Source organism: Sander lucioperca, chromosome 8 (assembly GCF_008315115.2).
Source record: "Sander lucioperca isolate FBNREF2018 chromosome 8, SLUC_FBN_1.2, whole genome shotgun sequence".
In the NCBI taxonomy this organism is placed as follows: Eukaryota; Metazoa; Chordata; class Actinopteri; order Perciformes; family Percidae; genus Sander; species Sander lucioperca.
Window position 1 is genome coordinate 31,769,623 of NC_050180.1, and position 17,364 is coordinate 31,786,986.

The window sequence follows — 17,364 nt, forward strand, 5'->3', positions numbered from 1 at the left end:
GTAAGAAGCATGGCTGCAAAATTGTTAGTTTAGTTTGGAGTAAGATAAAATCACTTCACCCTGAAAGAAAAGATTTTATAGGTTGGGGCATTTTTATGCCTTTATTTTCACAGGACATATGAAGACATGAAAGGGGGAATGACGTGAAGCAAAGGGCCGCAGGTTGGAGTCAAACCAGCTGCCACTGGGTCTAGGAGTAAACCTCTACATATGTGCGCCTGCTCTACCAACTGAGCTAACCCAGCTACGTCATATCAACCTTTACATGGTGATAGTCAGGGTCATCCTGAATAAAATTAGCATACAATAAAGGAAAACATTTATTTATTTGAATGTACAATATGTAATTTTCTGCTGCTAGGGGTCTCTCAATCAAAACAATGGATGGTGAACACAGACTTTTGATGATGTTGGGATTATGGGAGTTGTAGTTTTCATAGTTCACGGACGAGTTTACCCATTTAGGTTTTATTCACCTTACGTTTAGTAAGTTTATTCATATCATTCTACTAAAATAGCGGCAGTTGCCCCCACATAGTACGTTTTTCTTGATTAGATTTGCCAGGGCTGCCAACTCTCACGCATTGGCCGTGAGACACACGCATTTGATTGGTTTCACACGCTCACATGCCACACCCCCGATTTCTCACGCTGAAGTGTCAACACGGTCAGTCAAAAGCCTGAAAGATGAGTTTATCTATAGATCTAGCTGTTGAGCCACTCCTGATGGACTAGTTATGCTTTCAGAGACGGTGAGGGGGTTCAAGAGCACCCCCCTGTCTGTGGAATTTTCTAAATGTTCTCACATTTGCGATGCTACTTCACAAGCCATCCCAGGCGCATTTCCCCCCGCATTTCCCCTGCTTCAGGTATGTATGCTTTGAGTATTTATTGAGTATATGTATTGAGTTACCCAGTATCAAGCTTTGTTTTACACTGGCAGTGATTCCAGAAATGTGCAGAAGGAGCCGATTATTGGGTGTAATTGAGTTAACCTGGAACATGAGAGCGAGGTGTTGTGTTCATGGAGAGACGAGGAGGAGGGAGTGTGAAAGGCTACATTAAGCTTTTTTGTATCCCAGAGAATGAATCAGAGAATCAATCTCTCCTCTTTGAGATGACAAGAAAGGAGGAAAGAGTCGCTTATTTCATCATTATGAAGCCGGCGTGTTTCTGACTGGGCAACGGGCCAAGAGTCGCCTGTAGTTCAGTAGTCCTAGTAGATCCCTTTGGTAGACCAATGTTAATTTGGTCCCTACACTGACAACCACTGGTGTGTGTGTGTGATATACTATATATATATATATACATGACCTGTCCTCTGGAGGACATAGCCAGACCACCGGGCGCTCAGTGGATTGTTGTCGGGATGATTATCACAGAAGCCTGGCTGAACACACTCACCGGACGGCAGCTAGCAGCTAGCAGCTAGCAGGGCGAGCTAGCTACCAGCAGGATCGAGACAGGGTAGGTGAATTTAAACAATGTCTGAGTTAAAAACATATCTTGTTGTCACGTAAGGGCCCTGTTCATGTTGCACAGACATTTTAATTGCATTTTGTGTCTGTTAAGAGGCACAAAGGCACTCTAAAACTTGCCCCGACAACTGACATTTTAGCTTAGTGGAAGCTCATACACGTAGGTGCAGCTACTCTGTGTTGCCTGCACCGATTTGAGTCGGGTTTTTTTCAATCGAAAGTACACGCATATTTATAGCGATCAAGATTAACGTAAAAATTGGCCGGAATTCTCCTTTAACTGCTGATGTAAATAATTAAACATGTAAATATGCAAGTACTGACTGTTTAAACACAAATATGTAGGCTACACAGTAACACTGTACATTTTTGTACATTAATTCAAATATATGAATAATTTGTGAATCTTACATTTCCTCCCCCTCTCACAAAAAGAAACATCCTTGTTTCACTAAAGTACACAACATAAGTAACTGCTACTAGAGAGAACAGTCTCACTTTAGAGCATAGTCCACAAGGTATCTGGCAGGGCAAACTTGACGTCTGCGAGGGTCCAGCGAAGAACCAGAGCCTTGATCAAGAGAGGTAGTCAGTGTTAGACCGCCTAACCATGACTTGGTTGGATGGGGGGAACAGTCAATCTAGGAGTGGATGGTTAGAGAGAGTGTGATAGGGGCTGCGGCTGTGGCTGAGGTTGGGGTTGTGGCTGGCAGATTAGCAGGGCTAACAAGGGGGCACTGCTGCAGCCAAGTATCTTGGAGCTACCCGTTCCTGCAGGCTTTGAAGGTTTGAAGGGCAAAGCACCTGCCAATGCAATCAAACGAGGGAGCCAAGGCTGCAAAGAGGAGTCACAATCAGGTGTCTCATGTCCATGATCTGGCACAGGAGCATAGAGCTCAACAGTCCCGCCCCTCCTCTGAGAGACCTTGGGTTCCGGAAGTAAACTTCCCATTCATTTCTCCCATTGACGTCTGGAAAAATCTGTATATAAAGAGTTTTAGACCATGCCTTAGGCTAACTAGACGGTACGTGACTCATAAGCATACAACGTATCATTGAGTAAAAAAAACTAAACAGAAAATCCCCAAAAAGTCAAAGGTACAAGACTGTGTACATATCGTCATTTCAGAGCGAAGGAACTACTCATCCCATAAACCGCGCACCACTGAATAAAGGAAGCTACGTTAGTTTAGCTAACAGCTAATTCGGCTAACCGCTAGCTGAGACAGCATGTAATAACTTTAAAAGACCCTCAAAATAAAACCTGAAAATAACCGTTAAATATATAACTGCTGTTACGTCAGCTGTAGCCGCTTTACCCAGTGTTAAGTTTGAGTTAACGTTATTTTAGACTGAATCAAGCTGTCAGCTAGCGGTTAGCCAAATTAGCTGTTAGCTAAACTAACGTTAGCTTCCCAGCAGAGGCTAACGGCAGAAGCGTGGAACAGATCGTGATTCGTGCAGTGTCGTAAATCCTTGTGACGGATCGTGCAGGCAGCACAGATCGGGTACTGACACCCCCCCTCCTCACCAGCATGAGTTCCACCAATCAGAGGCATCGCTGTGGGATTGTTCAGGATTGTGGGTAATCAAGTACTTATCCAAGACATCGCGAATAAAAGACATTTATCTCAAAACAAGGGTAGTGCCCCATGATTTTTGGCGTCTATGTGAGCATATACAATCGCTTAGTCATGTCGGCATGCTGGTTTTAAGTCTATCATCGACGGTTACGATTTTATGGCTTATACTCCAGTTTGTCAATGGAGAAATTGCATTGTATTTTTACTTCCGGAACCCGCTGTGGGTGGGACTGTTGAGCTCTATAGTATGGTCTGAGATGGTTGTAGAGAAAAATCTGGGACTTGTCAGACTTATCCAGGAGGTAATGAATCTTGTATGTCACTCCAGGCCAATCCACATCAGATCCGAGGCACTGCATTATTTCAAAGGGGCCTTTCCAGTGAGGAGAAAGTTTTTGTTTTGATGTACGCTACTACTCCTGAAACACATGGAGTGTGCTTGACACATTTGTCATGTGTGGGCCAGGTCTCTATTCCATGCAGAAGAACCGAAGGCTGACTGAAGTATATGAGTCAACTGTATGACATAGTCAGCAGGAGAACCTTGCGTAGATGAAGATGGTTGGCAGGCATTCTGGCTGCCTGACCATGTGTGAGAAAGAATGGAGTGAAACCCATTGTAGAGTGAGGGCTGGGGTTAGCTACTTGGTTGAGGAAGAAAACTTTAGGGCAGAGCAAACCATTATAAAAAGTAAGTCTGAGATACTCTTGCCAAAGTGCTTTTTCAGCAGGTGTGCATCTTTTCATGCACCTGAATGGTGGTTTCTGACATTTAACCTTCCAGTTAATGACCTCTGACAATATAGCATATGTTGCTGTTCCTTTCAGAGATGGGGACTCGAGTCTGAGACTCGGACTCAAGTCGCACGTAAGTCGCACAAACAGCTGACTTCAGACTTGACTCGGACTCGACCCAAAAGACTTCAGACTCGAGCTTCGAGACTCGTCAACAACATGTTTTCATGCAATTCTAGCTTTTTAAATCTAAATTTCTTCATGTATTTCTATTTTCTTTTATTGGCGCAAATACGTTGGGGAAACGTATGTCGAGCCTCATGTCCCCTGCCCTTTGCCATTATGTGCAACGTAACGCCTGCGTTATGCCTTATGTGCGCGCACTCACATAAAAAAATACAACACCAAGTCCTCCCGGAGTTGTGCCTTTTGTCATTAGTTTTGCTTTCAATAACTTTGTAAACAGTGGCAGTAAGCCAACAGCTACACGCAAGGTGTGTGGCACCAAGATAAATGATGCCGGATCAACAACGTCGAACTTCATCAGGCATCTCAAAACGCACCCAAATAGGTCAGTCAGACAGTCACTCGCACGCTAATGTGAAAGAGATGTTACATTTAACATATATCATCACAGGTAACAAGCTAACCATCGCAAAGTGTTGTGCTAATGCTGGGAACAGGCAAATTGTATCTTTATAGTTAGTAGTTGCTCAGTAAGGCTCAGACATCCATGGCGCACAGGAGGCGGGATGCACGGATCCATCTCCCCAGGAACAAACGCTGTGTTGGGTGGGCAAACTCATGTGATGCGTAATTGATCCCGTGGATGATTTGTAGACTATTAAGTGAACAAGGTGTACCCGGTCCACCAAACACTGGGCTGTCTTGACTGTCTTAATTCTGCACATATTTCTGTTACTGTAGCCCTATTTACTATTTCATTATTTCATTCATGCATGGAGACGCCGGCCTCACTACAGTGGAGACGCTGGCCTCACTAACCTCTCCCTCTCTGAGTCGGGTCTCCCTCGTGCTGGACTCAGTTTCACTGAGCCTACTAACACTTAATAAATTTAAAAATAAATGGCATTACATCAGTGAGTTCAAACTGCTTATTGTGCGTAATTTGGACTGACACTGAGATGCATGTTGTTCTGTAACTGGTGTGGCACTGCCACTATTCTCTTGATTTCCGCTTTGATATTAGACATTTTTTTGAGTGAAAGAGACGTTACATTTAACATATATCGCCACAGGTAACAAGCTAACCATCGCAAAGTGTTGTGCTAATGCTGGGAACAGGCACATTGTATCTTTATAGTTGTATCCATATGATGTGACAGCCTTAGGTTAATATTTCACCAGGTCAGAGGGCTAGAGGGATGTGTTAAGTAGACCCCATAAAGTTATCCTACAACTGATGTTGATACTGTACTGTATGGATGGTAGCTACAGGACATGCTTTGAATTCATAAGATTTAACAATACAGTGTTAGGGACAGATCAGATGACCAGAGACTTGAGACTTGACTTGGACTCAAGCTCAAAGACTTGAGACTCGACTTGGACTTCCAAAAAATGACATGAACGTCTCTGGTTCCTTTTTAAGATCTTCCTTAGGGAATTGAAGCATATTTGTAGAGGAGACAAACTGTAATAGCACACTGTAAATCTGAACCAGGAGGCTGTGCTAAAGTAGGACTCGAATGTCGACGTGACATGGCATCTGCATTGAGGTGACTGCAGCCATCTTTCTGTACTACAGTCCACTCAAAAGGGTGAAGTTCAAGAGCCCAGCGTGCACAGCGACCAGTCCTGTCATTGTCAATAGGTATTGTAAAGGTAGTGGTGGAAATGTTGTATTGCCCAGACATTAGCCCACAGTTCTCTGTCGTAGGTTGACCAATTCCTTTCTGCTTTTGTTAGAACATGGATAGCATATGCAATTATCTTCTCCTAATTTCCCTGTCTCTGAGCCAACACAGCACCGATAGCAGAGCTTGAAGCATCAGTGTAGAGAAAGAATGACATCGTGAAATCAGGGAATGCAACCACAGGTGGGCTTGAGAGGGATTGTTTCAGGTGTAAGTGAATACATCCTGGCATTGAGAAGTTGATTGTAAGTGTGCATGTTTCTCAGTAAGAGTATGTAGTGGAACACTGTGATGTGCAAAACTCCTGATGAACTTACAGTAGTATGTAACAAAGTCCTATTGCTCTTGCTTCTGTTGCTGAGTTTGGAGTAGGCCAGGCTTAAAGTGCTCATATTATGCTTTTTGGCTTTTCCCCTTTCCTTTATTGTGTTATATATCTTTTTTGTGCACGTCATAGGTTTACAAAGTGAAAAAGCCCAAAGTCCACCCCAAAGGGACTTACCATCTCCAACAGAAAACACTGTTCACAAACTGCTCCAAACAGCTCTATTGTAGTCCAGCCTTTACTTCAGAGACAAACGTGGTCACTTTGTAACACGTTATAATGCTCGCCTACCTGCTAGCATGACACTCCTTCATACTCTGCAACTGACTAGCTAGCAGTACTTACTGCACATGTGTGACTCCCAACAAAGATGGTACAGAAGTGAGATGTCTCACTCTGTAGCTAAAACAGAGAGCTCAACACACAGGGTGAAAAGAGGAGTTGCAGCAATGTGGAGTACAACAAATATATGGTGTTTTCTGAAAATTAAACCACATTAACCTATTCTGGTACAACTTCTAAATACAATTATGAACCTGAAAATTAGCATAATATGAGCACTTTAAACACTTTTCATTTCGTGAGTCTGGCTGAATGCCGTTCTTGGACACCACATGGCCCAAAAATGTAAACTGTTTTCTGGCAAAACAGTATTTTGATGGATTCAACTTGAGGCCGCATGACTGGAATCTGGACAGGATTTCTTCCAGGTGCTTAAGATATTCACTGAAAGAGCTGCTAATATATATATATAGTTCCAGCTTACATTAGGTGTATGGTTTGGTATAATTTCTTGTTTTGGTCTTATTATATAATAATATAAGCCTTACTTATATATACTATAAGTAAGGCTTATTATGTGTTATCCATTTACAAATTACAGGATCATTTAGGCGTTTGGCCTTAGGGAATGACTGTTTGTTAGTGTGATTTGGGCGATCAGATCCTTAAAGCAAAGATTACATCATGTGTTAATGTGTCGACTCGAAGTTGCATCACAAATGTTTAGTCATGACAGGTGAAATGATCTCAGCTAAAAACAATCTGTGTACTTAAAGTTGTTTTATTTGTTATGTGTTGTTCTATTTAATGTAGCAGTGATTGCATGATGTTGATGTTAGAGCTTGTTTCTTCTTACAGTAACACCTTTGATTGCAGTGATGTCATCATGTGACACTAATGAAAGCAGGTGTGAAACTTTTCTGAGCCAGAGAGATACACTGAGAGGAGCAGCTAATGGGCTACACAATTAGAGTTTATGTGTGTGTGTGTGTGTGTGTTTGTGTGTGTGTGTGTGTGTGTGTGTGTGTGTGTGTGTGTGTGAGAGAGAGTGCGCGTGTGTGCGTGTGAGTGTGAAGACACCCAAACTTAGTTTTTAGTCATTTTGCATGTTTTTGTAGTAATTTTGTCTCTCTTTGTGCTCATTTTTTAGCTCCTTGTAGTCGCCTAGCTTGTCAAAAGGCGCATGATAACGCCTTAATGTGGGTCCTCCTTTATTTACCGATTTAGAGACCCTGTTTTGAAGTGGAGGCCTGTGTCAAAATATGTTGGAACTTCAGTATTTCAGCTGCTATTGTGCTGACATATTGCATATTCCTTAATCAATTTGTGTTTAATCAAGTTACACAGCAACAGCAAACCTGAATACTCCATAAAAATACTGTACACAATGCAGATAAACAGTGAGCAAATGAGGGCTCATTCTCACTTCTGGGGCCACTATCTGGTAATCCAACCATGGCAGGTAATCAGCAGCTTACAATTTAAGGAATGTAGAACTCCGAGTGTAGACAACCCGTGCCCTGAAAGTTTTTACATATGTGACTCAGTTTACCTTACAGTGTGTGTCAGGCAGCAGGTTTTAATGTAAATGAGTATTATCATGTCAACATTGATTACAACTACATTCAGCTGCAGTGTGGGAGCGCATGTCATGAGACTGAGCCTATCACAAATACTCTAATACAGAACTATGATGACAGTAATAGGTTTCATAAAGTTGATAACTGGTTACTCCAAAACATATTGAGCATGTTGTTTTGGTCTTAACTCGAAGAATTGTTTAAACACATTTGGATGTAAAACAAATCTTCTGAAACATGAATCAACTCTTTTTAAGGATTCTCTGTGTTGCTGATGTGTGATAGGTAGAATGCCCTGTATTCTATGGCTCAGGAAATAAGCCTAAAACCTGTAATGTATAATATAGATTCAAATGAATGCATACACACTAGGTGTTGCACAGTCTAGTTGACTTTACTCCTCCACAATGATGTTTTGAGCTTGATGTCGACTTGTCGCTGATCATGTGGTTTTGTCACTAAAACATAGACCTGTAGTACCGTCACTGGCAAAATTAGTCAAAACCCCAGCTCATTTGGAACTTCATTTGAAGGCCACGAAACGTTTGGGACATAAGGAGATATTGGAGTTAAGGACGAGGAGGACTGCTTGTACTGCCCTACAAAACAAAAAGAGTTATTATCATTTTCATGACATTCAAGGCATCCTTTGTTATGTGACAAAACATCTTATCTCAAATGTGTGTCGTTTTGTAGAAAAATGGTAGTCGTTTGTACAGTAACTGCAAAAAGCCCTAGTGAAACAAAGCAAGAATACAGTAACTGCAAAATAGGGGTAAAATATCAAATTAAATATGAGGATTGATATGTACAGAGAATAAGCTAATATAAAGTAACAAAAACAGCCACATGCCCAATAATCTACCTACAACTACTTAGCTGGATGACAGGATAACTTGATAACAGCTTAGCAATGTGAGACTTTAAGCAGCCGTTTCAGCACCAGAACAGCTTCCAGGTGGAAAATATTGACCTAAAATGGTCAAATTAGTTTTGGTTTTGGTATATCCATGTTCAGGAAAACAAATGTTTCCAATTATTTCAAATACAGTGTATCTAACACACCCAGAGCCCAAGTTGTGGCAAAATAGTTTTTGGAGAATCTGTAGTTACTGCCTTTTTCCTTGGTATGGTGCCACGTTTTTGGTAAGTAATACAAAGCAAGAATACAGTAACTGCAAAATAGGGGTAAAATATCAAATTAAATATGAGGATTGATATGTACAACGAATAAGCTAATATAAAGTAACAAAAACAGCCACATGTCCAATAATCTACCTACAACTACTTAGCTGGATGACAGGATAACTTTAAAGTCATTTTTCTCAGTTCCGCACTCTGTGTACCTACTGCCTTTTTGCTTTGTAGGGCAGTGTAGCTGTTTGGATTTCTTCTAAGCTAAAGGATGTTTGCAGTCAGCTGTTTGTGTAAAGACACGCAGGAGCTACGTGCTAATGCTAACCTCACAGGCTGTCCAGCATTGGATCACTGGATTATCGCATGGAGCCCAACGTAGGAGGTATGACTCGTGCTACACTTAATGGCCATTTCAATTACGTGCACACATAACTAAGCATAAACACAATGCATTTGACGGATAATAGACTTTGCACTGAGTGGTTGTTTACGGCGAACTTTTGATTGACTTACTATCACAGAGATGTGCGACGCAGTGTCAGACATAATTACCGGGACTGGTGTGCGTAAAGTTACCGCTGGTAAACCCAGTAGTGTGAGTATAGCATGTTGAAGCACAAACCGAAAAACGGGTAGTTGAGCTCACTGCAAAAGTGCTTGCTGATAAATTCGACAGGTTGCAAAATGCTAGAAATTCTAAGCTACACAAAGCAAGCCTCTTAAGAAAATCAATAAAGGGTGATAAAATACAGGTATAGAATGCAAAGCATTCCCTTCTCCTGTGATTTTATAGGCTTATGATTATAATAAATGCCAATGATGTCATGATCAACTAGTCAACGTCGACTTGACTTTCATCACATCAAAGTCGACTTTAAAAAATCTGAAGTCATGTAACCCCTAGCCTTCGGAGCCAGACCAGAACCGGTCAAATTTAAACCTTCACATGTAAACAAACATTTTCTGTCACTCCACAGTGTCTCTTTACAGCATGTTAGTTTCACAGGAGCCAGGATTCAGTATTTGAAGAGTAACAATAACTTTCATAGATTTTCTAAACCAGGGATAGAAAAAGGCATAGATCACAGGGTTTAAACAGGAGTTGAAATATGAAAGACATATCACTAAGACAGCAGATGAAGCATTGACCAAGTTATCCTGGCCTGTAAGGACGATACAGTAATATGGGCAGAGACACATTAGAAACACAACAACAACAACGCCGAGAGTCCTGGCTGCTTTCATTTCAGATTTCTTAGCAGTTACTTTGAATGAACCCTGAAGTGTGACAGCTGCAATATGAGAGCGCATGGCACGAGCCTGAGACACAGCCACCACAAACACTCTCATATACAGAACTATGATGACAGTGACAGGAACAGTAAATGTAAAAATAAGGTCAGCCACTCCTGCAATATAACTAATGACAACCACACACTCTCCTGAGCAGGAATTATACATGCCTGGATGTTTCAAGTTATCCTTCAATATGAGACTGTTGTATAGAACAGAACAGATCCAACAAAGGCAAATACAGATTGTAACTCTTCTCACAGTGACGGTGTTTGAGTAATGCAGAGGATCACAAATAGCCACATATCGGTCAACTGATATGAGCATCATGTTTCCTACTGATGCAGAGGTAATAATGTATGAAAGATCCAAATACACAACACACATGAAGTCACTGAGGAACCAGCAGCCGTTTATGAGTATAATTTGAAAAAACACGAGGAGACCCACAAAGAAATCTGAGACAGCTAGAGAGAGGAGGAGGAGGTTGGTGGGGGTTTGGAGCTGCCTGGAGAAAAAAGAGAGCAACATACTGATTATTATTTCTAGCATCACTTGTCATAAAAGCATTTCAAAATCAAGACAAAGTATTTTTTTAAATACTTGTTCTCTCACAATCATTTCTCTGTACAGATGAAATAGGTGGCTACCTGAAGTGGGAGATGGAGATAATGACCAGCAAGTTGAGAGTCACAGTGAGCAGAGCGATGAAGGACAGCCCGATGTAAATAAGCACAGTGTCAGAGTGAGAACGCATTGGCTTCCTGCAGGAGGAGTTGAGCTGTGGAAAGCACAGTTCAAATCCCTCCATCATTAGAGACAGAGGAGGTGCTGCTGAGATCTGGCAACTTTCTGAACAAAGTTCAGACGTTTTATTACTTTTCTAGCTTTGTTGTCCCTCCTTAGTCTCGCTTGTCCACACAGCATTCCGGAATGGAAGAAAAGTGTGCTCTGGTTTAATGGCATTTCTTTAAACCAATCACAATCGTCTTGGGCGGTGCTAAGTGCCGGACAGAGCCACGGTGCCTCTGCAAACTAGCCTCGGGAAGGAACTTGTTTTGGTGGAACGTGTACGTTCAAAAGTTGTTTTAGTCGTGCAACAGAAACTCAGATTGGACAGATAGTCTAGCTAGCTGTCTGGATTTACCCTGCAGAGATCTGAGGAGCAGTTAACCATAGTCCTCAGAAATCCACCAGAGTTTAACACAAAGAAAGTGGAAGGTAACGAACATCTGACCGAAAAGAGTGAAATCCGGTGGAATTTCCGTCAGCAACAGAGCAATCCCTGAAGCGGAACTTTGTGGATATAGACTAGTCCCTCCTCTAACTTTCCTCTGACATAGAGACTAATTTGCCCCCTCATTTCATCTTTACATCATCATAATTATTCTCTCTACTGATGTATGACTGCGTTATTTTTGTGCATAGCTAGGAGAGAAAAACACAAAGCTTAATTATACAATATTAGAAAAGTAGACAAAGCATACAGCACATCTTGGTTTACTGAAGACCCCAAGCGTCATCGACAAAAAACCGCATGAGCAGATTTCGAAAAATGCCGAACTATTGCTTTAGTGTCAGCCAATTACCACATTGCTTGCAAGACCTTGCAATTTTGTCCAGTCTTCATAATGTTTTGACAAACAGCTCAAATCAGAAGAATGCTTGTTAATAGCAGGAGAGCCTTGCTAATTCTGTATTCTGTACAATCACAGCAAAACTCTGCGAGATCATGCTGGGACTGTGTAAAGGTGTTTGTACCCTCCCTCTCAAAATGAAAATGCATCTTTATAGAAGGTTATGAGATCAAGTTTGCATGTTAATTCTTTGTAAGATCTGTGAAAGACTTAAAGGTATAGTGGAGGATTTTCTTTTTCCGGGTGGATCATCAAAACTATTGGTCCTCCTAGTTGTCAATCATTCTGGTGATATGTTTACGTAAGGCCGTCGTGCCCGACCGCTGCCTCCCCCTCTCTCACGGCCACCTTCTCCCCGCTCTCGGCTGGTGCTGGCTCTTGCGCCCCCGCCCCGACCTCGTCTCCCTCGGCCTCTAGGCGCACCCCCCCTTCTGGATCTTGGTCGGGATGAACAGGGCACGGGCTCGTAGTCAATATCAGATCCCACAAGACTCTCTTCTTGAATAACTTAGATGCTAGACGATAGCTTGTTTATTGGCCTGTAGCATGCTAAAGTTAGCTCTAGAGATGCTTGTCGTAAATAGATTTTCACTTACCGGTGGCGAGTCTGACATAGGGGAAAAAGTGCAAATCTTCTTTTGGAAAGTAGGCTTGTATGAGCCATGCCGACAGCAACTTGTAAACAGAGCGTGCACGAGGAGAACTAGGCTCATTCATGCTCTCTCGTGCACACGTTTAATAGGCGTTCCCTCTCGGGAGCAGGTAGAGTGTTGCGCATGTGCATTTTTTCAAAAAGTGGAGAGGGCGCTTCTTCTCTAAAATTCGGGAAAATCCTCCACTATACCTTTAAGGAAAGCCAAGCAACACAACTTTTTTGTTTTAAGGATTTGGCCAATGCTTCCAGACAGCAGATGGTTTTGCATGTGGGAAATGCTGCTACTAAATTGTTTCCCCCCATCCCACTAAACCAAGTCTTACGGCAGTTCATGAAATAGTCCGACTTTAATAACATTAAAAGAAGGAAATAAAAACCAGGATAACATCTTGTGAATAAATATTTATTAAGCCAGCAATTATAGTCCTAAAAATACAAAAAACAGCAAAGCGATACAGCTTCTCAGCTGAAGTCAGGACTAACAGAAAAAAACTTGGTGTAGTCATGAAATATGCTTCCAATTAAAATACATTAGTTTAAAAACAGCGCTGAGCGCCACGAGCGGACACGTGTCCGTGTAGACAAATCAAAAGATTGCATTTCGTGACTATTTCACGAACGTTTGCCATAGCCTACACAAGTGGCCTGAAGTTTATACTTGTGCGTTGGTGTGTGCGTCAAGCCGGCATGTGTGTGTGTGGGGAGTGTGTGGTAGAGCGAGGGAGAAAGTGAGTGAGTGTCGGCGATTAGCTTCGGAGCGAGTAGCAACTCTAGAGTCATAGCAAGAGAAACAAAGTGTCTCCCCTGTTCTTTCTGACCACGGTGGGAAATCTGTAGTAGGAGAAGTTAACCCTCTCCTTGATTTCATATTGTTTATGGAGAAGGAGAACCAGGAAATGAGTCGAGGGAAATGCAACACTACCAAGCCACGGCCGAGTGACATGCGTCGCCGTGACGTGTAGTTACATTTTTCGAGAGGTGCATGTCAGGTTACGGCGTAGGGTCTGGTGTAGGTCCGTGTCTCCACGTACCTACGTACGTAGCCACGACGTAGATTTTACACAGAAGTATAAATCAGGCTTTACACTGTTCGTTGCCGTGCCATGAAAATAGGGCCTAAAACCTAGAACTAGGCTCTAGCAGAGCTGATACAGATAAAAATGACATCTCCCATATTAAACTGAGCATTAACAACTATTATTAACTATTCTCAGGGCCATCCAATCTCTGTACAACCAAAGCGAGAGCTGTGTCCGGGTTCTCGGCAGTAAGTCGGACTCGTTTCAGGTGAGAGTTGGCCTCCGCCAGGGCTGCGCTTTGTCACCAATCCTGTTTGTAGTATTTATGGACAGGATATCGAGGCGTAGTCGGGGTGGAGAGGGGTTGCAGTTTGGTGAGCTGGGGATCTCATCGCTGCTCTTTGCAGATGATGTGGTCCTGATGGCATCATCGGTCTGTGACCTTCAGCACTCACTGGATCGGTTCGCAGCCGAGTGTGAAGCGGCTGGGATGAGGATCAGCACCTCTAAATCGGAGGCCATGGTTCTCAGCAGGAAACCGATGGAGTGCCTTCTCCAGGTAGGGAATGAGTCCTTACCCCAAGTGAAGGAGTTCAAGTACCTTGGGGTCTTGTTCGCGAGTGAGGGAACAATGGAGCGGGAGATTGGTCGGAGAATCGGCGCAGCGGGTGCGGTATTACATTCAATTTATCGCACCGTTGTGACGAAAAGAGAGCTGAGCCAGAAGGCAAAGCTCTCGATCTACCGGTCAGTTTTCGTTCCTACCCTCACCTATGGTCATGAAGGTTGGGTCAAGACCGAAAGAACGAGATCCAGGGTACAAGCGGCCGAAATGGGTTTCCTCAGGAGGGTGGCTGGTGTCTCCCTTAGAGATAGGGTGAGAAGCTCAGTCATCCGTGAGGAGCTCGGAGTAGAGCCGCTGCTCCTTTGCGTCGAAAGGAGCCAGTTGAGGTGGTTCGGGCATCTGGTAAGGATGCCCCCTGGGCGCCTCCCTAGGGAGGTGTTCCAGGCACGTCCAGCTGGGAGGAGGCCTCGGGGAAGACCCAGGACTAGGTGGAGGGATTATATCTCCAACCTGGCCTGGGAACGCCTCGGGATCCCCCAGTCAGAGCTAGTTAATGTGGCTCGGGAAAGGGAAGTTTGGGGTCCCCTGCTGGAGCTGCTACCCCCGCGACCCGAGACCGGATAAGCGGACGAAGATGGATGGATGGATGGATTAACAACTATAATGACACATCAGGCAGGATTGAGTTACTGTTGTGAATAGCTGAAGAAAAAAAACACAAAGCTCATGTAATATTCACATTCATAATGTTTTTTATTGATTATACACTATCACAATAAAGGTAGATAAAGCATAAAGCATGTTTTGGTCTTGTTGAGGACACAGACCGAAGGTTGCAGGTTTTCATGTCAAGACCTTGTGATTTTGTCTAAACCTTATCGGAAGAATGTACAAGTCCAGTTCAGTCCTTTTTGGGTCCCAATAATCACAACAAAACAGAAACATGATGTGACTGTCACCCTCCCTCATAAATTGTAGGCATATTTACAGTACCAACCAGCAACTTTGCATGTCTCTTTGTATATAAATCACCCCAAAAGGCCCTGTCACACATTCTACAGAAACATATTCCATACAAGATTTGCCCAGATATCTTACAGTATCCGTATGTGTTCAATTATCAAGTATTGGCAGGTGCTTTTTTCCAGGGGCTCTGACAGTTAATGGTTTTGCTTGCGTCAGATGCTGTAAATCAACTCAATACCTTTCCAATGCTGTAAAATAATTTTCACCATCTCAGAGGAAACAACCCTAGAACCCTAAAACAAGACCAAACTACTTTAAGGGAGGACAAAGATCAGTGTATGAGTCTGGTTATTACAATTATATGTGCTGGTATAGATTGACAGCAATGATAACCCCAGACTCTTCATCAGGACAAAGGCAAAAAAGGAATCATGTTGGGTCTTGAGCTCGTTGATCAGTTGATACTCCATGGAAACCTAAGAAGATAACCAAATTCAAGTCATGGTAAGCTGTTAATCCCTATATAATACAGACATGTCTTCTCCAAAACGACAGTTAAATAAAATATGGGGAATAGATGTTTGTACTTCTATACTTGCTGTAAGTCAGTCCCCTCTGACTTCAAACACGAGTGATTAACGCCGCTACCAATGTGACCCCAGTGCTAGAAGACAGCAGGTCTCAGCTGTGCTCCAGCCCGTTTTCCTCATCTCTTTGCTCTTGCAAGGGCAAGGGTTGCCAATGCTGCTGTAATATTAAGATTCAACTCCCTTCTGGCCCCCTAATTGTGGCAAATATTTTCATCCACTATTATCCCTAAAGAGCTGATGTTATTCATGTGCAGTGATAAATAAAATTTAGGTTAAAGGAACACGCCGACTTATTGGGACTTTAGCTTATTCACCGTAACCCTCAGAGTTAGATAAGTCCATACATACACTTCTCATCTCTGTGCGTGTTGTAACTCTGTCCGACGGTTCCACCGGTCGTTACTTGTGCGGAGTGATATGCTTTGCAGCACCTGAGAAGCCCAGAGCAGATCAGCAATGCTTCGCCTTTCTGAGAATATAGTTCCCAGTTTATATACGGTTAGAAAATGGCTGTGTCTCATGTGACCTTGTTATTTGTACACGCTGTGACTATACAAATCACAACATGTAAATAGGAACATGTTGGCGTTATGTTGTCACTTATTCAGAGCAGTAGGCTAGTTGGAACCAATTACCTTCAGGATCTGTGCTAGGCTAAGCTACCGGTGGAACCGTCGGACAGAGTTACAACACGCACGGAGATTAGAAGGGTATGTATGGACTTATCTAACTCTGGGGGTTACGGTGAATAAGCTAAAGTCCCAATAAGTCGGCGTGTTCCTTTAACACTGAATTAATATTCCTGTGTTTATTGTTATATATATATATATATATATATATATATATATATATATATATATATATATATATATATATAATATGTGTATCGTTAGTCTTTTGTAGAACCAATACTATGGAGGTTGTATGTGGTGGTACGTAACACTTAATATATTGCTAGTTAGGGCCCAAGCGCCGATAGCGGCGAAGGCCCTATTGAAACTGAAGGAATTCTTTCTTTCCTTTCCTTTCCTTTCTTCCGGCAAATGAATCGCCTTTTTGAGGGGCTTAACATACTCAAAAGTATTTTAAGGGTTTAGGGAATAGGCACACAAAAATGACTCGCTAGTGCCCCCTACAAAGTTAAAAAAATTGAGCCCCTGCAGTACGTTTAACGTAAACTAACGAAACTTGGTACACATATGAAGCATGTCATGTCAGACGTACAAAAAAGCTCATTGGAGTCATACCCTAAACCCAACAGGAAGTCCGCCATTTTGAATTGAAAGTTCGAAATTAGTGCGATTTTGGCCATTTCCACATGTTGTACTTCAACGAACTCCTCCTAGAGATTTCATCCGATCGACTTCAAATTTGGTCTGTGCCATCTTAAGATGTTAAAGATGAAAAGTTATTAAAAGAAAAACTTTTCGTCATAGGGCATGGCCGTGATGGGGCGGCCATTTTGTGCTTTTCGCCATCAAAACAGGAAGTGGGTGTAACTTGAGTGTACATTGTCCAATTGGCTCGAAACGTTTCAGGGTTCATAAGAGTCCAACTAAAGTGATTATACTGAGCCAGCCCCTATACTTTAACCACGCCCATGTACTCTGTACTACTACTGAGTCTTGTGTGAGGTATCATT

General features: G+C 42.6%; 1 protein-coding gene across 1 annotated transcript; it reads right to left on the reverse strand.

Annotated features, from left to right (window-relative positions):
• Positions 1 to 9,981: 9,981 nt before the first annotated feature.
• LOC116054496 (trace amine-associated receptor 13c-like) lies at positions 9,982 to 11,118 on the reverse strand. The gene is made up of 2 exons (XM_031306101.1): positions 10,941 to 11,118; positions 9,982 to 10,798 (listed from the first exon to the last, which is right to left on the reverse strand). Exons 1-2 carry the CDS (start codon positions 11,102 to 11,104, stop codon positions 9,982 to 9,984), a joined length of 981 nt encoding a protein of 326 aa, XP_031161961.1. The 5' UTR covers positions 11,105 to 11,118.
• Positions 11,119 to 17,364: the final 6,246 nt, after the last annotated feature.